At 49.3% G+C, this 15,911-nt stretch overlaps 1 protein-coding gene across 4 annotated transcripts; it reads right to left on the bottom strand.

The window, feature by feature from the left end:
- Positions 1 to 74: 74 nt before the first annotated feature.
- On the bottom strand, positions 75 to 15,758 carry HDAC8 (histone deacetylase 8). 4 transcript variants are annotated; one of them, XM_021547810.3, is made up of 11 exons: positions 15,383 to 15,758; positions 14,959 to 15,011; positions 13,494 to 13,624; positions 11,726 to 11,867; positions 8,739 to 8,851; positions 7,699 to 7,776; positions 7,206 to 7,314; positions 5,517 to 5,689; positions 3,812 to 3,906; positions 2,616 to 2,721; positions 75 to 605 (listed from the first exon to the last, which is right to left on the bottom strand). In XM_021547810.3, the coding sequence occupies exons 1-11, from the start codon at positions 15,596 to 15,598 to the stop codon at positions 583 to 585; spliced, it is 1,239 nt and encodes a 412-aa protein (XP_021403485.2). In that variant the 5' UTR covers positions 15,599 to 15,758; the 3' UTR covers positions 75 to 582. The 4 variants fall into 4 exon arrangements, with proteins under 4 accessions (XP_021403485.2, XP_085426772.1, XP_077642690.2 ...); XM_085570646.1 differs by having other exon boundaries at positions 15,340 to 15,519; XM_077786564.2 differs by lacking the exon at positions 75 to 605 and having other exon boundaries at positions 2,658 to 2,798; positions 15,383 to 15,613.
- Between the last annotated feature and the right edge of the window lie 153 nt (positions 15,759 to 15,911).

The raw sequence follows: 15,911 nt of genomic DNA on the forward strand, positions 1-15,911 counted from the left end.
CTGCAGTGGGCAGGGGTGTGCTGTGGAAAAGAGCACTGGCAAGGCAGGGTGGGTGGAAGAAGAAAGGAAAGGGCTGGAGGAGTATTTCAAGTCTTTTATTTTTAAAAAATTCCCAGTTAAAAACACAATGGCTGTGCCTTTCTGTGGGTAAGAGACACAACCAGGGTAGCCCTCAGGCTCTACTTCCTGAGTGGGCAGCTCTGAGGCTGTGGCCCTGCCAGGCAGGTAACACAGCACTGGGTTCCAGCTGGGGAGGGCTCACAGCTCTGAGAAGCCCCTCTCTTAAAATACATTTAAAAGCAGTTGTGAGAACAAACTGTGGTGTTAAAAAAGGAAGGGGAAAGGAGCAAGGGAGGCTCTGCCAGCACTGGAAGGCTGTGGTTGAAGGGCCCCACACTCCCACCTAGGGAAAGCCACAGTGCTTGTGCATGCAGCAGCTTTTCTTCTTTAAAGAGAAAAAAAAATAACCAACCAACAGTACTTTCTTCAAAAGTTTCCCTGCAGCCACAAATTCCACCTGTTGTTCACATAAATATGCTGTCGTCCTCACAGGAAATCTCTTGCCTGAGCCTTTATTTTCTGCTACACAACGTGCTTCAAATTCCCTGCAAACAAAAGGAAGCAAAAAAGGGCATTTCAACTGATATTTTAGCCTGATGGAGTGACCTGGCAAGGGATGCCACTCCCATGCCTGATGGACTAGACCATGATATGGGAATTCCAGCTTCAGCAGATCTCAGTTCCTTCTAACCCCTGGCTCCCTTTGCAGAGGCTGCTGCCCTCATTTGAGCCAGGCTTTGGAAATTACCACAAGGGGACCCTGTCACTGCCTTCACCATACTGAATGCGGTTTCAGGATTTGTGACCAGCATCCGAGAGTTGCATGCTGCTCCCTGCTGCCTCATCCTTCTTTCAGGCTGGATTCACAGACAGGAGTGCACAGCCCTTCCTTCCAGCTCTGGAGTAATGCTGTTCCTCCTACCCTCTTGGACATGTCCCCAGGGAGGGGATGTCCTCTCCCTGGGACTGGCCTGTGCTTGGGAATGGACACTCAAAGGCATCCATGGCCACTGCACTTCCTACCCTACTTCTAACACCAGCACACTGCAACACACACAGACAGAAAAAAAGGGCTGGCAAGCCCCATCATGCTGTTCCCAGCCCCTGTGGCAGAGAGGGACAAGACAGATGGATAAGGGCATTGAATCAGTTTGGCTGGAGCTGGCAGAGCTCACCCTGGCTCAGCCTGTCCTGGACTTGAAGAGCTTCAAGTCCTGCCTGCTGGAGCCCAGTTCCGGAGAGCTGTTTCCCAGAGCCTCCTCCTGGACCAACTGGAAAGACACAGACTGGATGGGTGGTCTGCAAAAGGGACAGGGAGGGAGCTCACTCACAGTAGTTTTTATGGATCAATGGTTTTTACATGGTCTTGCAGCCTGTCACAAGTGGGGTCCTCCAGGAACTGATACTGATACATATTGCTCAACATCATAAATGACCTTAATAAAGAGATTAAAAACAACCACAGCACCAAACTGGGTGCTGAAGTGAACACATCAGAAGGGAGAACCATCTTACAGAGCTGGACAGGCTGGAAGACTGGGCTAAAAAGAATAGTTTTAAGTTTAACAAAGACAAAAGCAAGGTCCTGCACTTGAGATAGAAGGTAGCCAGTTCAGGCTGGGATTTGTGTGACTGGGAAGTAGCTTTGTGGAAATGGATGTGGGGGTCCTGATAGGCAGGATCCAGCTGTGTGCTGCTGCAGCAGTGAAGCAAACCGTATCCTGTGCAGCATGTGGAGGAGCATTACTAAGAGAAACTGCATCATCTCATTCCAGGTGCATCTGACAAACAATGAGTACTGTGTCCAGTTATGATCTCCACAAATCACAAAAGACATGGACAGAGCAGAGAAGTCCAAAGGAGGACCACAAAGGTGATCAGATGCTGGAGAACCTGCCCAATGAGGACTCTCCCTGCAGAAGAGAAGGCTTAGGAGGTACCTCATTACAGCAATCTAGTACTTGAAGCCTGTGCTGTAGGCTTCAGAGGACAGAGGCTCTCTCTTCTCAAGGAGCCACATGGAGAGGACAATGGACGACAGGCATGAGTTGTACCAGGAGAGGTTTCACCTTATTTAAAGTTTTTTGGTTTTTTTTTGGTTTTTTTTTGACAATGAGAGCAATCAATCACTAGAGGAAACTCCCCAGGGATGTGGTAGCAGCCTCACTGACTGAAGTTTTCAGGATGTGACTGGACAGGTTGCTAGATAATCTTGTCTATGCTCCCTTTCCCACAAAAGTTTGGACCGGATGATCTTTGAAATCCTATAGAACCTGGGCTGTTATATGATACCAACAGGGACAAGGCTCCATGCTCCCCTGCTCAGCCAGAACAAAGACAATGGCAACTTTTGCTACAGGAACCCATAATTCTGTACCACCAACCCTGAAAATCCCAAGGGATGTGGGAAGCAAATGACACTGTGCACTAATGAACAGCCAAGTGAATGTGGTTCATCTTTCCAGTCAGTGAGAAAGACTCCAATGAGCTCTTCTGAGGCCCTCTCTAAAAAAACCTGTAAGCCTGAAGTAGGAGTATTGGCTTGGGCAACGCACCTTTGATAGAGTTCAGAATTTCTTGAATTCTCTGTGGCTCGTTGCGGTCTGGTCTGCAGCTTGGTGTGATCTCCAGCACGTAATCAGGACCATACTCTGTGAAGAACTGCAGGGAGGAGGAGATGAAAGTCAACACAGAGGTCTCTGAAGGCTAAGGCTAGAGGGAGGGCTCCCCATGGATACCTGTTTGTAAAAAGGAAAAAAAAACATTTCTCTACCTAAGGGCCATATGTAGCTTCACTACATCAAGGTGGTACTTCAGCAGTGTCTGTGTCCACCTGGAGTTTTCAACCATTTCCCAGTTCAAGGGATGGAAGCAGAGCCCAGTGAGGCAACCAAAAAGCAGTCAAATGTCTGTACCAATGCTTTACTTGGGAAAGCTGTTGACACTCATTTTACACATGGTTACCTGCAAATGGAATTTCTTTATTATTGAATTTCAAGTGCTGTAATCACATATCCTACCGTTCACCTCCTATCTTGCTGAACACTGCATTGACATGACAGTGAAACACCTGGGAAAGGAAAAATCAGTGTGCTGCAAGGATACTGTGTCTCTCCTGGCTAAGTGCTCAGATAGCATGCAGGAAATCTGCAGCACATGGGGCTGGCGTGCTAACACAGAATGACAGGTTACTGACAGCCACTGTGTCATAATTCTGGCCAAGACAGGGTCAGCTTTTGCAGTAGCTGGGAGGAGGCATGGCCAGGACACGGAGGTTATTCTACACGACCTCTTGTCATTGCTGAGGGCAGGGGAAAGGGACTCTCTTCCAGACAGAGGGGATTCCTTCCAGCTGAAATAGTGTAGGAGAGGGAGCTATGCAGTTTTGTCTATTGTCAGCAGGGCTGGGGTGTTTCTGTGTGAATTGTTTTTTGTTTTCTTGTTCCCTCTGTCATTAGTATTGTTGCTGTTATTGTTCAGTAAATTGTTCTTATTTCAACTGTGATCTTTACCCTTTGTGCCTCCAGTTGGAGAGGGTAGGGGGAACAATGCATGCTCTTAGCAGGAGCACTAAATTGGAAACTACCATTCCTAAGGCAACCTTAATTGGTGCCCAGTATGGGCCACAAAATGTTGAGATAACAACAGATCTGCCCAGAGTGGGTTGGAAACAATTTTGATTCTAAGCATTTGTTCATATTAGGTACAGAATCACTGGTCATAATGCTGCTTGGGTTTTTCAAAGTATTACCTCATGATCAGGGATCTCAGAGGACAGTGTTCTCCCAAGGATGACCCCAGTCAAGTATGTCCAACAGCGAGCGGTGTTGGCAAGGTTGTAACCTCCTGTTTCCAGCAACAATTGGGATTTGAGGAGGAAGAGTGGGGAAAGGGAAAAGAGGAAAAAGAGATTTAAGCGGAAGGAACAAATCATGAAACCAATGTGTGCACGTTACATGAGTTCAGCTTATTTCATCCACTCAAGCCATGCCCAAAATCTGCCTATTGCACCTGCTACACAAGGCCAAGTCTGAATGAGAGTGTATGCAAGAGCAGACTGCTCAAACTGAACCCCAGCTACATTCAGTGTGGCAGAGGCCAGTCCTCCAGCCACCATCTCAGACCCAGGATGAGCTCCCAGCCCCATGCACTGAACTCTCTCCTCACAACAAGGAGAGCCATTCTCAAGTAGCAGGCTGCAGCAGAAATGGGGGATTCCTGCTTTTTAATACCAGCCTTTGACCTATAAAGCAAAATACACATGCCCAGCCATATGCTGGTGAGCTCTTCAGCGCTGTTATGTTTGAGAGGACAAATGTGAAACTCATCACTACAACTTGCAACTGCTTTACGTGGAAATGAGATTTCACAGGGAGTAGGAAATGGTTACCTACATGGTAAAGGAATATGAGCCCACAAGGAGAAACCTTAGCTGAAAGCAATCCTGCAAGAGACTCACATAAGATTTTTTCCAGAACAGATGACTACAAAAGTAAAGGGAGAAAAGCACTTTGACAAGACAGACCATATTTTCCAATATTCCCTTGTGTTTGCAGTGGGATTTTTCCCTGCTTTTTTTCACTTCTCCCCCAGTTTCCACTCAAATCCTTCCACATGCTGCAGTGGTGGGAAACTCCCTGCTATTTTCACAAGTGACACATAGTTGATCCTCATTTTTTAACAGGAGCTTTGGGTTTTGTTTGAAAGCATACTCACAGACAAGCCACAGAAGGACCGAACACTCATATCCTTTCCAAAACAAAAGGCATCAGGCAAATCAAATTTTAGCCTTAATATGCTATACATTATTTCCCCCATCTAAAAAAGGGCAACACCTAGAGCTGATCTGGCTCCAGTCATGGAGCTCAGGGGGTTTCCCTGGCACAGTGGTTTTTGTTGTTCTGAAATGCTCTGTTAACATAACACCTGTCCTGTGCTCTCCCCATTGGACAAGCAGCTGGTTAGGCAGTACAACAGAAATAAGTCCAGCTTAGCTTTCACTGGGTATCAGAGCCCTGCTGTACCTTGCAGGCAGCCAGGCCTTGTCCCCAGCCCCTGCCTGAATCTTAATGAAATCATTCATCACCAGGTGCCCAAGGTAGGTTTGGGAATATAGTGCTCACTTTTAAAGAGAAGCACCGAAGGGCTGACCAGCAGAGATAGGAATCAGAGGTGTCACTGAGAAGTCAGGGTCAGTTTGTTGGCCTCTCCTCTTCTCCAGAGGAGCCATGCAGCTTTTAACTCAAGATCTGAGTCAGTATTGAGACTTGCACCTGTCAGTATCAAGGATTTCAGGGGTGAGAAAAAAGTACTGTGCCACAGTGTGTCCTCCTGACACTGCCCAGCAGTCATCCTGCTAAACCCTCGCCACTCCTGAGCCCAAGGGCAGGCAGGCACTAGAGGCAGGGTCACAGGAGGACAAATATGTTTCCCTGAGAACAGCAGGATGCACTCACCTCCTCCCAGGACAAGAGTTGCTAGTTGCCACTGCAAGACATACTTGAGGCACTTCCCCACTCCCTCGGGCGTCATGTTGAAAGAGCACATGGGGTCTCCAGCAATGGTGTCCGCCCCCAGCTGCAGCACAACTGCATCGGGGTTGAAGGCAGCATACACCTCCTTCAGCACTCTGGGAGAAGAGGAGCAGTCCAGTTACTGCCAGCACAGCTCAGAGAATGCCCTGGTCACTCAGATCCACCAATGCCTCTCAGGGTTTCTGCATTCTCTGCTTCCACCCAACTCACACCAGTTACACTACCTCTGTTCCCAGTTAGCCTTCTACCTCCACAGCAATTTTAGCTCTCAGAGCACTTATCAAAAGGCTGATGAATGCAAAAGCACCACTGATAACATGGCAGAGGGAGATCTAGTCCTCACCAGTTTAGTGGTGGCATCAAATTCTGCATTTACACTGTCTGCCTTTTGGCTGCAAGACAATCCACGGGCTTTTTTGCCCTGTGAAAGTCATGGTGGAAGTCAGGGTCTGGCAAAACAACAATTCTGAACTCTCAGACACCTCTCACCAGGACAGGCCAGCAGAGGACAGGAGAAACAGAGGAAGACTGTGGCTAGGGTCTTACTCCCCTCTCTCCTATATGGCTCTTGAGGCAAAACTATATGGAAAAGCTCTGTGCAGCGTGTAGTCAGCCTGCAAAAACCAACATTAGACAGTTTCAAGCTTCAAGCCCAACATGGTTTTGGGAAATACAGGCAATTACCCTCAAACAACAGCTGGATGAGACATCCATCCACAGTCATTCCTGTGACTGCCTCCCAGCCTGGACAGAACTCAAAGAGATCTCCAAGACTCTGCAGAAGCTTTACCTATACACAGCTTGAAATCTATGGTAGGTTATGATGTCCTTCAGCTGTGAAGGCAAGCAGCAGGCTCCTCCTGAGTGGGTTCCTGGCCTGTCTCAGCCCCTAGAGCTGCCTTTAGAAAGCATGTCCTCCAGCACAAAGAGGGCTGCTCTGCCCCAGCAATGGCCAGCACCAATGAACCAGCAGGAGGCACGGCCCCCCGTGACTGCCCTGCTGGCCTACAAGTTTAGAGAGGTTTCAGCTCTCAAGTGTTAGAGGTGGATGTGCTACCACATCCTGCAGCCCTGCACTGAGACTCCTCTCCCCTGGAAAACAACAAGCCCCGCAGCCCAGCTGAGGGACAGAGGGGGCTGCCAGGAGGCAGCTCTGTCACTGTCAGATATTCAGCCTTCAGCCTTTCATTCTTCCAGCACAAACAGAAGGTATTAGAAAAATGCTTTTAGCTAAGCCCCAGGCATGTGCCCACAGTCAGAATTCAGAGCACTTACTTGAAGAAAAACCATCTAGTCCTAAGTTCACAGCTAAAAAATACTTGTCACTTCTCAGTCTTTCCTTAGATAGACATCTGTGGAGGTTTATCTAAGGAGATAGGCTGACCTGCAGCAGAGACCCCTCCAGCCACCCACAATGTCTGTATATTCACTTTCCTGAGGATTCAGACAAGACCTCTGAGAACTTACAGTCCATGTTCATTGTAATCAAAGGGTGCAACAGGGGAAGGGACAAGCCTTAAGAAAGGACTGTAATTTAAAATACTAAGCTGTGTAGTATCTTAATTTCTAAAATCCCATCCAAGTCAGCAGTATCAGAGCAACAGGGCTTACGATTCACAGATCTGGTAGTATTTTTCATCCTGAATGCCATCTTGAATGGGCACATTCACGCTGTAATAGCGACCTTTTCCCAGGCCAACATCTGTCACATCACCAGTGCCTGCACAACAGAAACACCCCAATTAGAAAGGAAAGCAGAGCAGCAAGAGACCTGTGGGGTGTCTCAAAGGTAAGAGAGCCAGAATATTCAGCATGTTTATGGAGAAGTCCACTTGCCACCACCAAGAAAGGAGGGGTGGAGTGACCCAGTTCTATCCTTCACCCAGTTCTGCCATGCAGCATCAAAGGGGCTCTGCCTAGAGCTCAGCTACAACCAGAAAGGGGGAAATGCCAAACATGTTGCTTCTCCTCTTTCCTTCTCCTGGGTCAAGAGAAGAGGCAGCAAGACACGCTGGCTGGGCAGCACAAATGGGACTTGCCTTTATAGAGGCCTCACCAGTGACACATGAACCAAATGAGCACAAGCCTCTCAAGTTCTACTTACCTGGGAAAAATCCTGGTGAAAATTTGTGCAGAGAAACAGTCATAACTTTCGAGGTGAAACTAAAGGCATCTTCAACTCCTATTAGGAAAGTGAAAAAAAGCTTTCATGCATCATTTATATAAATGACAGTCTGAACACACAGAGTTGCTTGATACACACAGGGCAGCAAGCAGAAAAGGAGCAGCATAAGCAAAGCAGAAATGCAGGTGTGACTTAATAAATACATTCTCAATCCACAGGGACTGGAGCTCAACTGCAGCAAAGACCACAACTGCTATGAATCTGGCAGGTACCATGCCAATCAGTACTGAATGCATCTCAATATCTCATATCACTACCCATGGTAGCAGCACTTGCCTGCACTGCTAGTCCTGCAAAGCTGGGAGAGGGATCTGAGCACAGCTGCCTTGGCCAGAGCATGGTTCTGAACCAGTGCTACTGGGCTCTCTTGCTTTTTCTCAATGCTGCTGTGGTTCAACATGCCTTTTCCTTAAAGACACTATTAAGATAGTGGGCACGGAGAGGGAAAGAAGTAATAGAAACCAAATGCAGGGAGAAAACGGAACAAAATGAAACACATCATAAAATTTGGAAGAGCGGGAAATGTTAAATGGTGTAGAAATAATGTCCCTGAAGGAGGGAGCAGTTTCAGCAAGGCCAGCTCTGGCTCTAGATTTATAGCATCAAGCTTTCTTTTAAAAGCACCATTTACTACTGGCTGCTTCCCTGTTGCAATGGACCCTTAAACAATGAAACCCTGTCAGCAACTGCCCAGCCAGGATGGGAGACTCGGACACATTATCTGTTGCTTTAGGTACAAGACTTCTCCCCAGACCTGTAAGAGAGGTCTGAGGAGCAGCATAGGGCAAGTCTGTAAAGCAGGACAAGGTATAAACGGATTGAGGGAACAACTGCACTAAAAGGAGCCGAAGCCACGGCTGTTGCAGCAAGTAAACCCCTGCTGTGCAGACAGGCCTTGCCTTCTCCCATTCCCCTGAGTCTGTGCAGCTGTGCTGTTTGCAGCCTTCGCTGGGCCTTACCATCCCCATGATGCAAATCCAAATCGATATAAAGGACACGGTCAAATTTCTGGCGCAGTCGCAGGATGCCCAAGACAGCGTCGTTCAGGTAACAGAAACCAGAAGCTTCATCCCTGTGAAAACAATGACATTGAATATTGCCAATGCAATAACCACTGATCTTGGCATTCTCACTTTGACTCTCCAAGTGTCCACCTCACAGGGGCACAGAGAAGTAGGAAAACTCAGCCCAGCAGTGATCCAGAGACGAGTCAGGAACAGTTCAAAGCATGGATGGGAAGCACAGAGATCAGGACTGCTTGTGCCAACTGCTTCTCAGCTCTGGGCTTTCTGGCAGCTGCGTAAGCATCAGTTAGCTGTGCTGCAGAGAGACCCTGGTCTGAGGAGGGTACCTCTGACCATTGCACTCTGGAACAAATATAATGTTAGCTTTCTGCACCTGAGGCATTTTAAAGTTCAGAGCCACCTGACTCACACCCACTCTCTCTGAGGCAAGAGGACAGTCCCCTTGGTCATTTTCCTGTGAGTGCTGGACAGGCATAGACAGGCAGCCACTCCATCCCTGCTGTCTGGGTCACAGCTCCTGGGAAGGTCCTGGCAGTGAAAGGCAGGCCCAAGCCAATCACAGCATTCTCCTGCTGTTTTAAAGTCTCAGGCTATGAAGGTTAAGCCTTTTGCCAACCTTTCCTTTCTCTTCCCAGGAAAATGCAAATGGGATGTCCCACACACAGTCCCTCATGATACAGCTCCTGGGCTCAGCCAGGAGAGAGTTCCAGCAGCTAAACAGAGAACACATGTACCATATAAAGATTTATTGCTGACATTCATCAGGGACAGCTTACTTGCTGGCATCAAAGGGATAAGAAAGTTTCTTGACCCCTACTCCAGCCTCACTCCAAAGTCAAGTCCCCATCACCACTTAGCACCAATCCATACACATTCTTAAATCTGCCCTGGATAACTATTTTAAAGTGAAGCTTTATACTTGGCAGTAGGAGTCCCCAAATCCCTTTTCCAAAAATTATATCAGGATACAAGATGCACTTCTGGGAAATTCCTCTTGATTTCCAGTCACAGCACTCGGCTCATTTGCCCTGACGTTTCCTGCTCAGCAACAGCTGGGAATGGTGAGGAGCAAGCTGGGAGTGGCAGAACCAGACTTGCTTTCACTCTGCAAGTACCATGGAGCACAGGTGTTCCCCAGTGACTCTGCTCATTTACAGTAATGCTGAAAATGGAGGTGTTAACAGGTATCCTGAAAATCTAACTCAACAGTGATTATGTACTTCCCCCTCCCTCAGAGCCCACAAGGAAGTGTCTTGGGCACTCTCTCCATGCTGTAATACACATCTCTGAAACTCAAGGCCAAGCAGAGCAGTGTTGGAGCTGCTGCTCAGGACAAGCACTTGGGATTCCCCCTTGCTGCCCTAAATCCATCCAGCAAAGCTCTGAGTGTCACTGCCAGAAAGGAGGGTGAGGTTAGCTTGAGAAAAGGCACTTATTCAGCATCTTACCCTCAACCCCAAAGGCATCCTCTGAACCAAGAGCTTCTAAAGCCCCAGGTCATTCCTACCTTTAGAACTCTGGAAAACAATTAAACCACCAGACAGCAGGTGTTTTTTGACAAAAGGAATGTATTTTGCCAGGACACAGGTCCTAGAACCAAGCACCTGCAGTCTGGAGTCAGTCTGGCTGGACCTTCACACTGGGCTGGCATCTACCCTGAAGCATCACACACCAGCTTACTGGGGTGACTGGAAAGACTCCTTTGGGATCAGTGGGTATTAAATGCCTGTTTTTTAAACAGACTCTTTGCTTGCCAGAGCAGCACTAATAGTTCAGCAGCAGCAGCACTGCTAAGACATTTTTAAATTACAGGCGTTTTTTAAACCATGCAATCCAGACAGGATATAACAGAAGATTTCCCAAAAGCCATCAGTTCTGCACAGAGCAAGAGCTCAGCTCTGCCAAGTGCAAGTCTCCTTTCACAGCAAGCTGCAGCTGAAGCCATTTTGAGCCAAGTGCCCACCAGGAAACGAGCTGAGACAGTGGTATTGCTGGCACTTGCACACCACTGTTAGACCTCCAGACTTCCTCTGCCAGGTCAGAAAAGTCACTGGACCAAGATATCTGCACATGTGTGTACAAGCTGCCAGGATAAGACACAGGGCCCATGAAAACTCCTGAGGTTCCCCAAGGAGACAGAACAGCACTGCAAACACCAGTTGGCTGTGGACAAAGAAGGTTGGTGTCTTGTCTACACTGCAAAGAGGCCTCATGTTTTGGGAGATGGGGAGGATAAGTTAAATAAAACTTATTTAACTTATAATATTATAAATACAATTAAAATAATTAAAATATAATATTATAACTTAAAATAATACTTCCATGGAAAATGGCATGGAAACTAATTATTTTATCACTACGGAAGCACAGGATTCAGTGACAGAATTTTTACTTCCTCTCCTGTTGTGCTGGAAGACCACTACTGATGTTAGAGCTCACAGGAAACAGCCCCCCATGGAGCACAGGGAAACCCAAGAAGGTCAGTCCTGCACTGTTTCAAACCTCTTATTAGAAAACCCAAAAAGCCACACAAAACAATATGGACATTCCCATTATATTCCAAACTGGCAATTGTTTGTCTCTCCACTGTGCTTCTTCATGGACCCCACAAATAAATTCTCACTTGAGCTTCCTGAGAGAATGATGTATTAAGGAATCACAGGACATGTGAGTACACTTGTCCCAGACCTGCTCTGCAGCACATGACAGTGACAGCACCAGCACTGGGCAGTGACCTGCCTCCTCTCAAGCCTCTGCCCTGCCCTTTATTTCTTTCCTCTCTACCTCTTGCCTTCCCTCACACCTTGCTTTCTCTTCCAGCTGGATCATTGCACCCTGAGGGTTCTCAGGGAAGCTGGGAGCTAGGAAGCAGAGTTCAGACACCAGATGAGAAAACACAAGGGAGGAGATTTTTTTCTTACTTCTTTGCATGATGCCACCCTCCAGGCCAGTTAATTGCTACTTTGCACTTGCCATCCAGCAGGCACTGGGCTGCAGTGATGGTGGCTCCTCCCACAGCTGCTGCATACTCAAAGATCCCTTCAGTGGCTGGACAGTCGTAACCTGCAGGTAAGAGTCCGTGTAAGAGCTGCACATCACACACAACAGGCCTCTTCCTCCAGGGGAAGCACATTCCTTTTGTTTGAGTCCTCAAGACTGACCAGGGCTGGAGCAGCCTCTTTCTGAAGAACTGATCCCATGGAGGACCCATGCTGGAGAAGTTATTGAAAAACTGCTACCCATAGGAAAGACCCGCACTGGAAAAGTTCATGGAAGAAAGTGTCCTGTGGGAGGGACCCCACACACACACGGGACAAGAGTGAGGAGGAAGGAGAAGCAGAGAGGTGTGAACTGACCACAACCCCCATTCCTTGTCCCCATACACTGCTTGAGGGGGAAAGGAGGGAGCTGTGAGTGAAGCTGAGTCTGGAAAGAAAGGTGGACGAGGGGGATGGTGATTTCAGTTTTATTTTGAATTCCCACTATCCTCCTCCATTATTAATTGGCAATAAATTGAATTCATTTCCCCATGTAGAGTCTCTTTTGCTGGTGACAGTAACTGGAGAGTCATCTCCCTGTTATATGATGTTTTCCACTGTATTGTCTCCCCCACCCTATAGAGGCGGGGAGAGACTGTGTCTTGGTGGGCACCTGGCAAAAAAACCCCACCCACACCACAAAAAACAACCCACCCCAAAAAGCAACAATCCAAATGTTTTCTTGCACTCAGTTCATTTAAAAATGTGTCCTGAACCAACTTCTGAGTTGTGTGCCTGGGTTGCTGAACCTACTGGTTCCTCACACCAATCTCACAAAAAAACTACTTTCAAGTCTCTGGCCACCCAACCAGAAAAGCCCTGACATGGTCACTGACATACCTCTTCCCTAAAAATGTACATACACAAACTAGTCAAGCCTAGATAAGCTGTAGGTCTATGTCTACAGTACAATCTTCTCTTAGTCCTACTGCAGCCTCCCTGCAGCTGTTGCCCACCAAGCAGGATACCAGGGCTGCTTGTCTTCCTGTAGACAGAGCAGCTTCAGGAATGTACAGTCTAAGGCACACTCGTGAGATGGGCACAGAATACGCACCTCTGCCTCAGTTCTGGGTCACTCCTCCCATTCCTGATACCAAGACAGTGACCATAGCCATCTCATCTGCTTTACCTGCTGCATTGCTCAAGCCATCTTAGGTCCAGGAGGGCAAGAGCCCTCTGCTCCAGATGTAAGTCACCAGACTGCCCTGGTCACTATAGCTCCAGGCCACCGGAGCTACTGACAGCAGCTGCTCTGGTCACTACAGCTCCAGGCCACTGTTCACACATGCCCTCTCCACAGCAGGCTTGCAGCAGCCAGTCCCAGCTCCAGCCCAAGTGCAGTGCCAGGGTCTTCCATCCCATTCCAGAGCCTCAGAGCAACAGCAAAGGGCACCAGCCCCAGTCAGCAAGAGTCAGGCCAAGCTGCACAAAGCAGCAAAGGCAGGCTAGCTCTACCCTCAGCTGCACCAGGGAAAGTGCCAGCCAGCCTGTCAGATGACTGCTGGGGTTCAGCAATACCCTGTAAAAGAGTGTTTCCTTCCAAAACTAAGCCCAGCATCCCCCTGAGCTCACCCCTCTAACTACAGCTCCAGCAAAAAGCATCCTGACCCTGGCACTCAACTAATCTCTTGCTGAAGAAGCACATCCTTACCCAGTCCATACTCCACAGACTCCGGGTGGTCATCATCCCCCTCCTCGCTGACCTTCTGCAGGTGTTGCAGGTAAGCATCTGTATGGAAACTTGCCATTTCCTCCATGGAGGCCACTTTTGGCTTGACTATCCTGGGCAGAGAGGAAGAAGGGAGCATCAGGGCAAGAGGATCCAGGGTTCAGCTGGAATGTCCAGCTTTAGCCTTTACCCTAAGAGCCTTCTTTTGGCTGTTACTGATGTAAAAGCAAACAAAACTCCCTCTTCCTCTTGCAAGTGAGAAAGACACCCAGCTGAGCTGGAGCAGGCCTTGCCCCTGGTATGCTCACTGCCCACCCCAGTGAAGAACACCTGCAGGTGCTGCCTGCATTAATCTTCCCACTTTGCTTCAAGTTTTCTTCCCTGTTCTGCATGTTCTCTCAGTTTGTGCATTCCCCAGCATATCCAACATTCAGGTTACACACAGAGGAACTAATGGAGGGAAATGCCCAGGCCCAGCACAGCACTGTGGCAGGACTTCAGCCTGGATCAGCTATGCAATGCCTCTCACATGCAGTGACCTGCACCAAACCAGAGACTCTCACTGTTCCAAGCAACTTGCACAGCACCTTCCTGGGTCTGGGTGCTTTGTAGTGTGCCTAAACAAATCCTGCAACACACTGAACCCTCCCAAAAACTTGGACAGTGGGAGCATGCACAGGCAGTGCAGCACAGCTCTGTTGCTACAGGAAGAACACAGGAAGCTCCCAGCTCCAGGCTGGCCTCGATGCTTCCCACCCCATGTGAGGGCAAACAGTCCTTCAGGTCTGCTCCATAACGATGCCTGCAGTTGTTTCCCAAGTACACTTTGCCAGAAAAAAAAAATTGTTTAAAAAATTAGTCTCAAAACAACCTTCTAGCTGTGCTGAACTGGAGCACATTTTTTCTAATATTTTATGAGATGCTTCACAAGAGGGACTAAGCTATGCCTTTTTATTTTTCCCTTCATATGCCCCAGTATCAAGAGGTGAATGAGGCGGGAGGTACCTCACTTTTCTGCCCCAGATCTCATCCCATCTTCTCTCCTGGACAACATGCAGACCTCACAAAAAGTCCCCCAGATAAATGACAATGCACCAAAACAATATGGTCCCTCTCTGCATCAGCACTGACTGATCAGTGGATCTGGAGCAGCATCAAGGCAGTCACCCTGCTCAGAGTCTCAAGCATGGGGCACACTCTGTAGAGAAGGCACAAAGCTATAAGTGCTCCACCAGACCAGGAGGGTAACCATGAATTACGCCTTCCATAATTGCTGTAATCGTGTCCATGTAGCAAAACAAGCATTTTCCTTTAACCTTAGAAATACACACTGTGGGGGTTCCTATAATCACACCACCAGCAGGGACGGTGTGAAACCTGAAACTCAGCACCTTCCAAATGTTAATGGAGAATAAAACATCCCTTCACAGAAAACGGGAGCACTTACTTCATCTGGTCAAGCAAGCAATATGCTTCAATCAGTGAATGCACCATGCTGGCCTAAAGAAAAGAATAAGACTGTGAGAGCAGGAGACACAAAGCCAGCAGCCAGGAGCTCAAGGACTCGCAGACGAGGTGTGTCTGACTCCTCTCGGCAGCCACTTTCCCTGCCCGGGTCTCTCTCGGGCCCGAGCCATGCCGTGCGCAAGGGCCGCCGGTGTGCCGGGCAGCAGCACAGCCGGCACGGGAAAGGGAAGCGTCGCTCCATCGTCCGAGCCCGCGCTGCCGGGGCAGCGTGAACCACCCCGAGCCATCCCCGCCGAAAGGCCACACTCCTCCCGCCGGGCCGCCTGCTCCCCCGCTTCCTCCTTTCCTGCCCGGGCCTCACCGCTGCGCTCCCCGCGCCCCCTCGCCCCCGCCGCGGCGCTGACCCGCTTGGGCACTTTGCAGAGGGAGTCGCAGAGGGTCACGTACTCCGGGCTGTACACGTAGACCGGCACCGCGGCCATGGGGGCCGGCGCGGCCGGGACCAGCGCCCGCAAGGCCGCGGGCAGGGCGCGCCGGCAGCGGCGGTTCCGGCCCCGCGGCGCGCCGGGAGCTGTAGGCTCGCCCGGCCAGGAACAGCAGCCGGCTGCTGCTGGAGGCATTTTTACTGCCCCCCAGGCAGCTGGGTGCTGTTTATTCTCTAAGAATGTCGTGTAAAAAGGCCCGTGGCTCGCACGCAGCGCCCGCCCTGCTCAGGGAGCCGCGCCTCAGGCGGGCCCGGGCCCCCCCGGCCCGCGCTGCTCCCACCGCGCCCCTCGGTCTGAGGGCTGGGCCCCGCCGGGGCTCGGGCCCTTTACGGCTCCCCCGACCGGAGAAGGGTCACAAAGGGAGGGATTAGCCACGATAGAAAAGATGTATGCTACTGTCTTTACAAACAATTCCATGGGTGACAGTATGGGTGTTAACGTGTTAGAA

The sequence above is a fragment of the Lonchura striata genome, chromosome 4A (genome assembly GCF_050655825.1).
Source record: "Lonchura striata isolate lonStrDom1 chromosome 4A, ASM5065582v1, whole genome shotgun sequence".
Taxonomy (NCBI): Eukaryota; Metazoa; Chordata; class Aves; order Passeriformes; family Estrildidae; genus Lonchura; species Lonchura striata.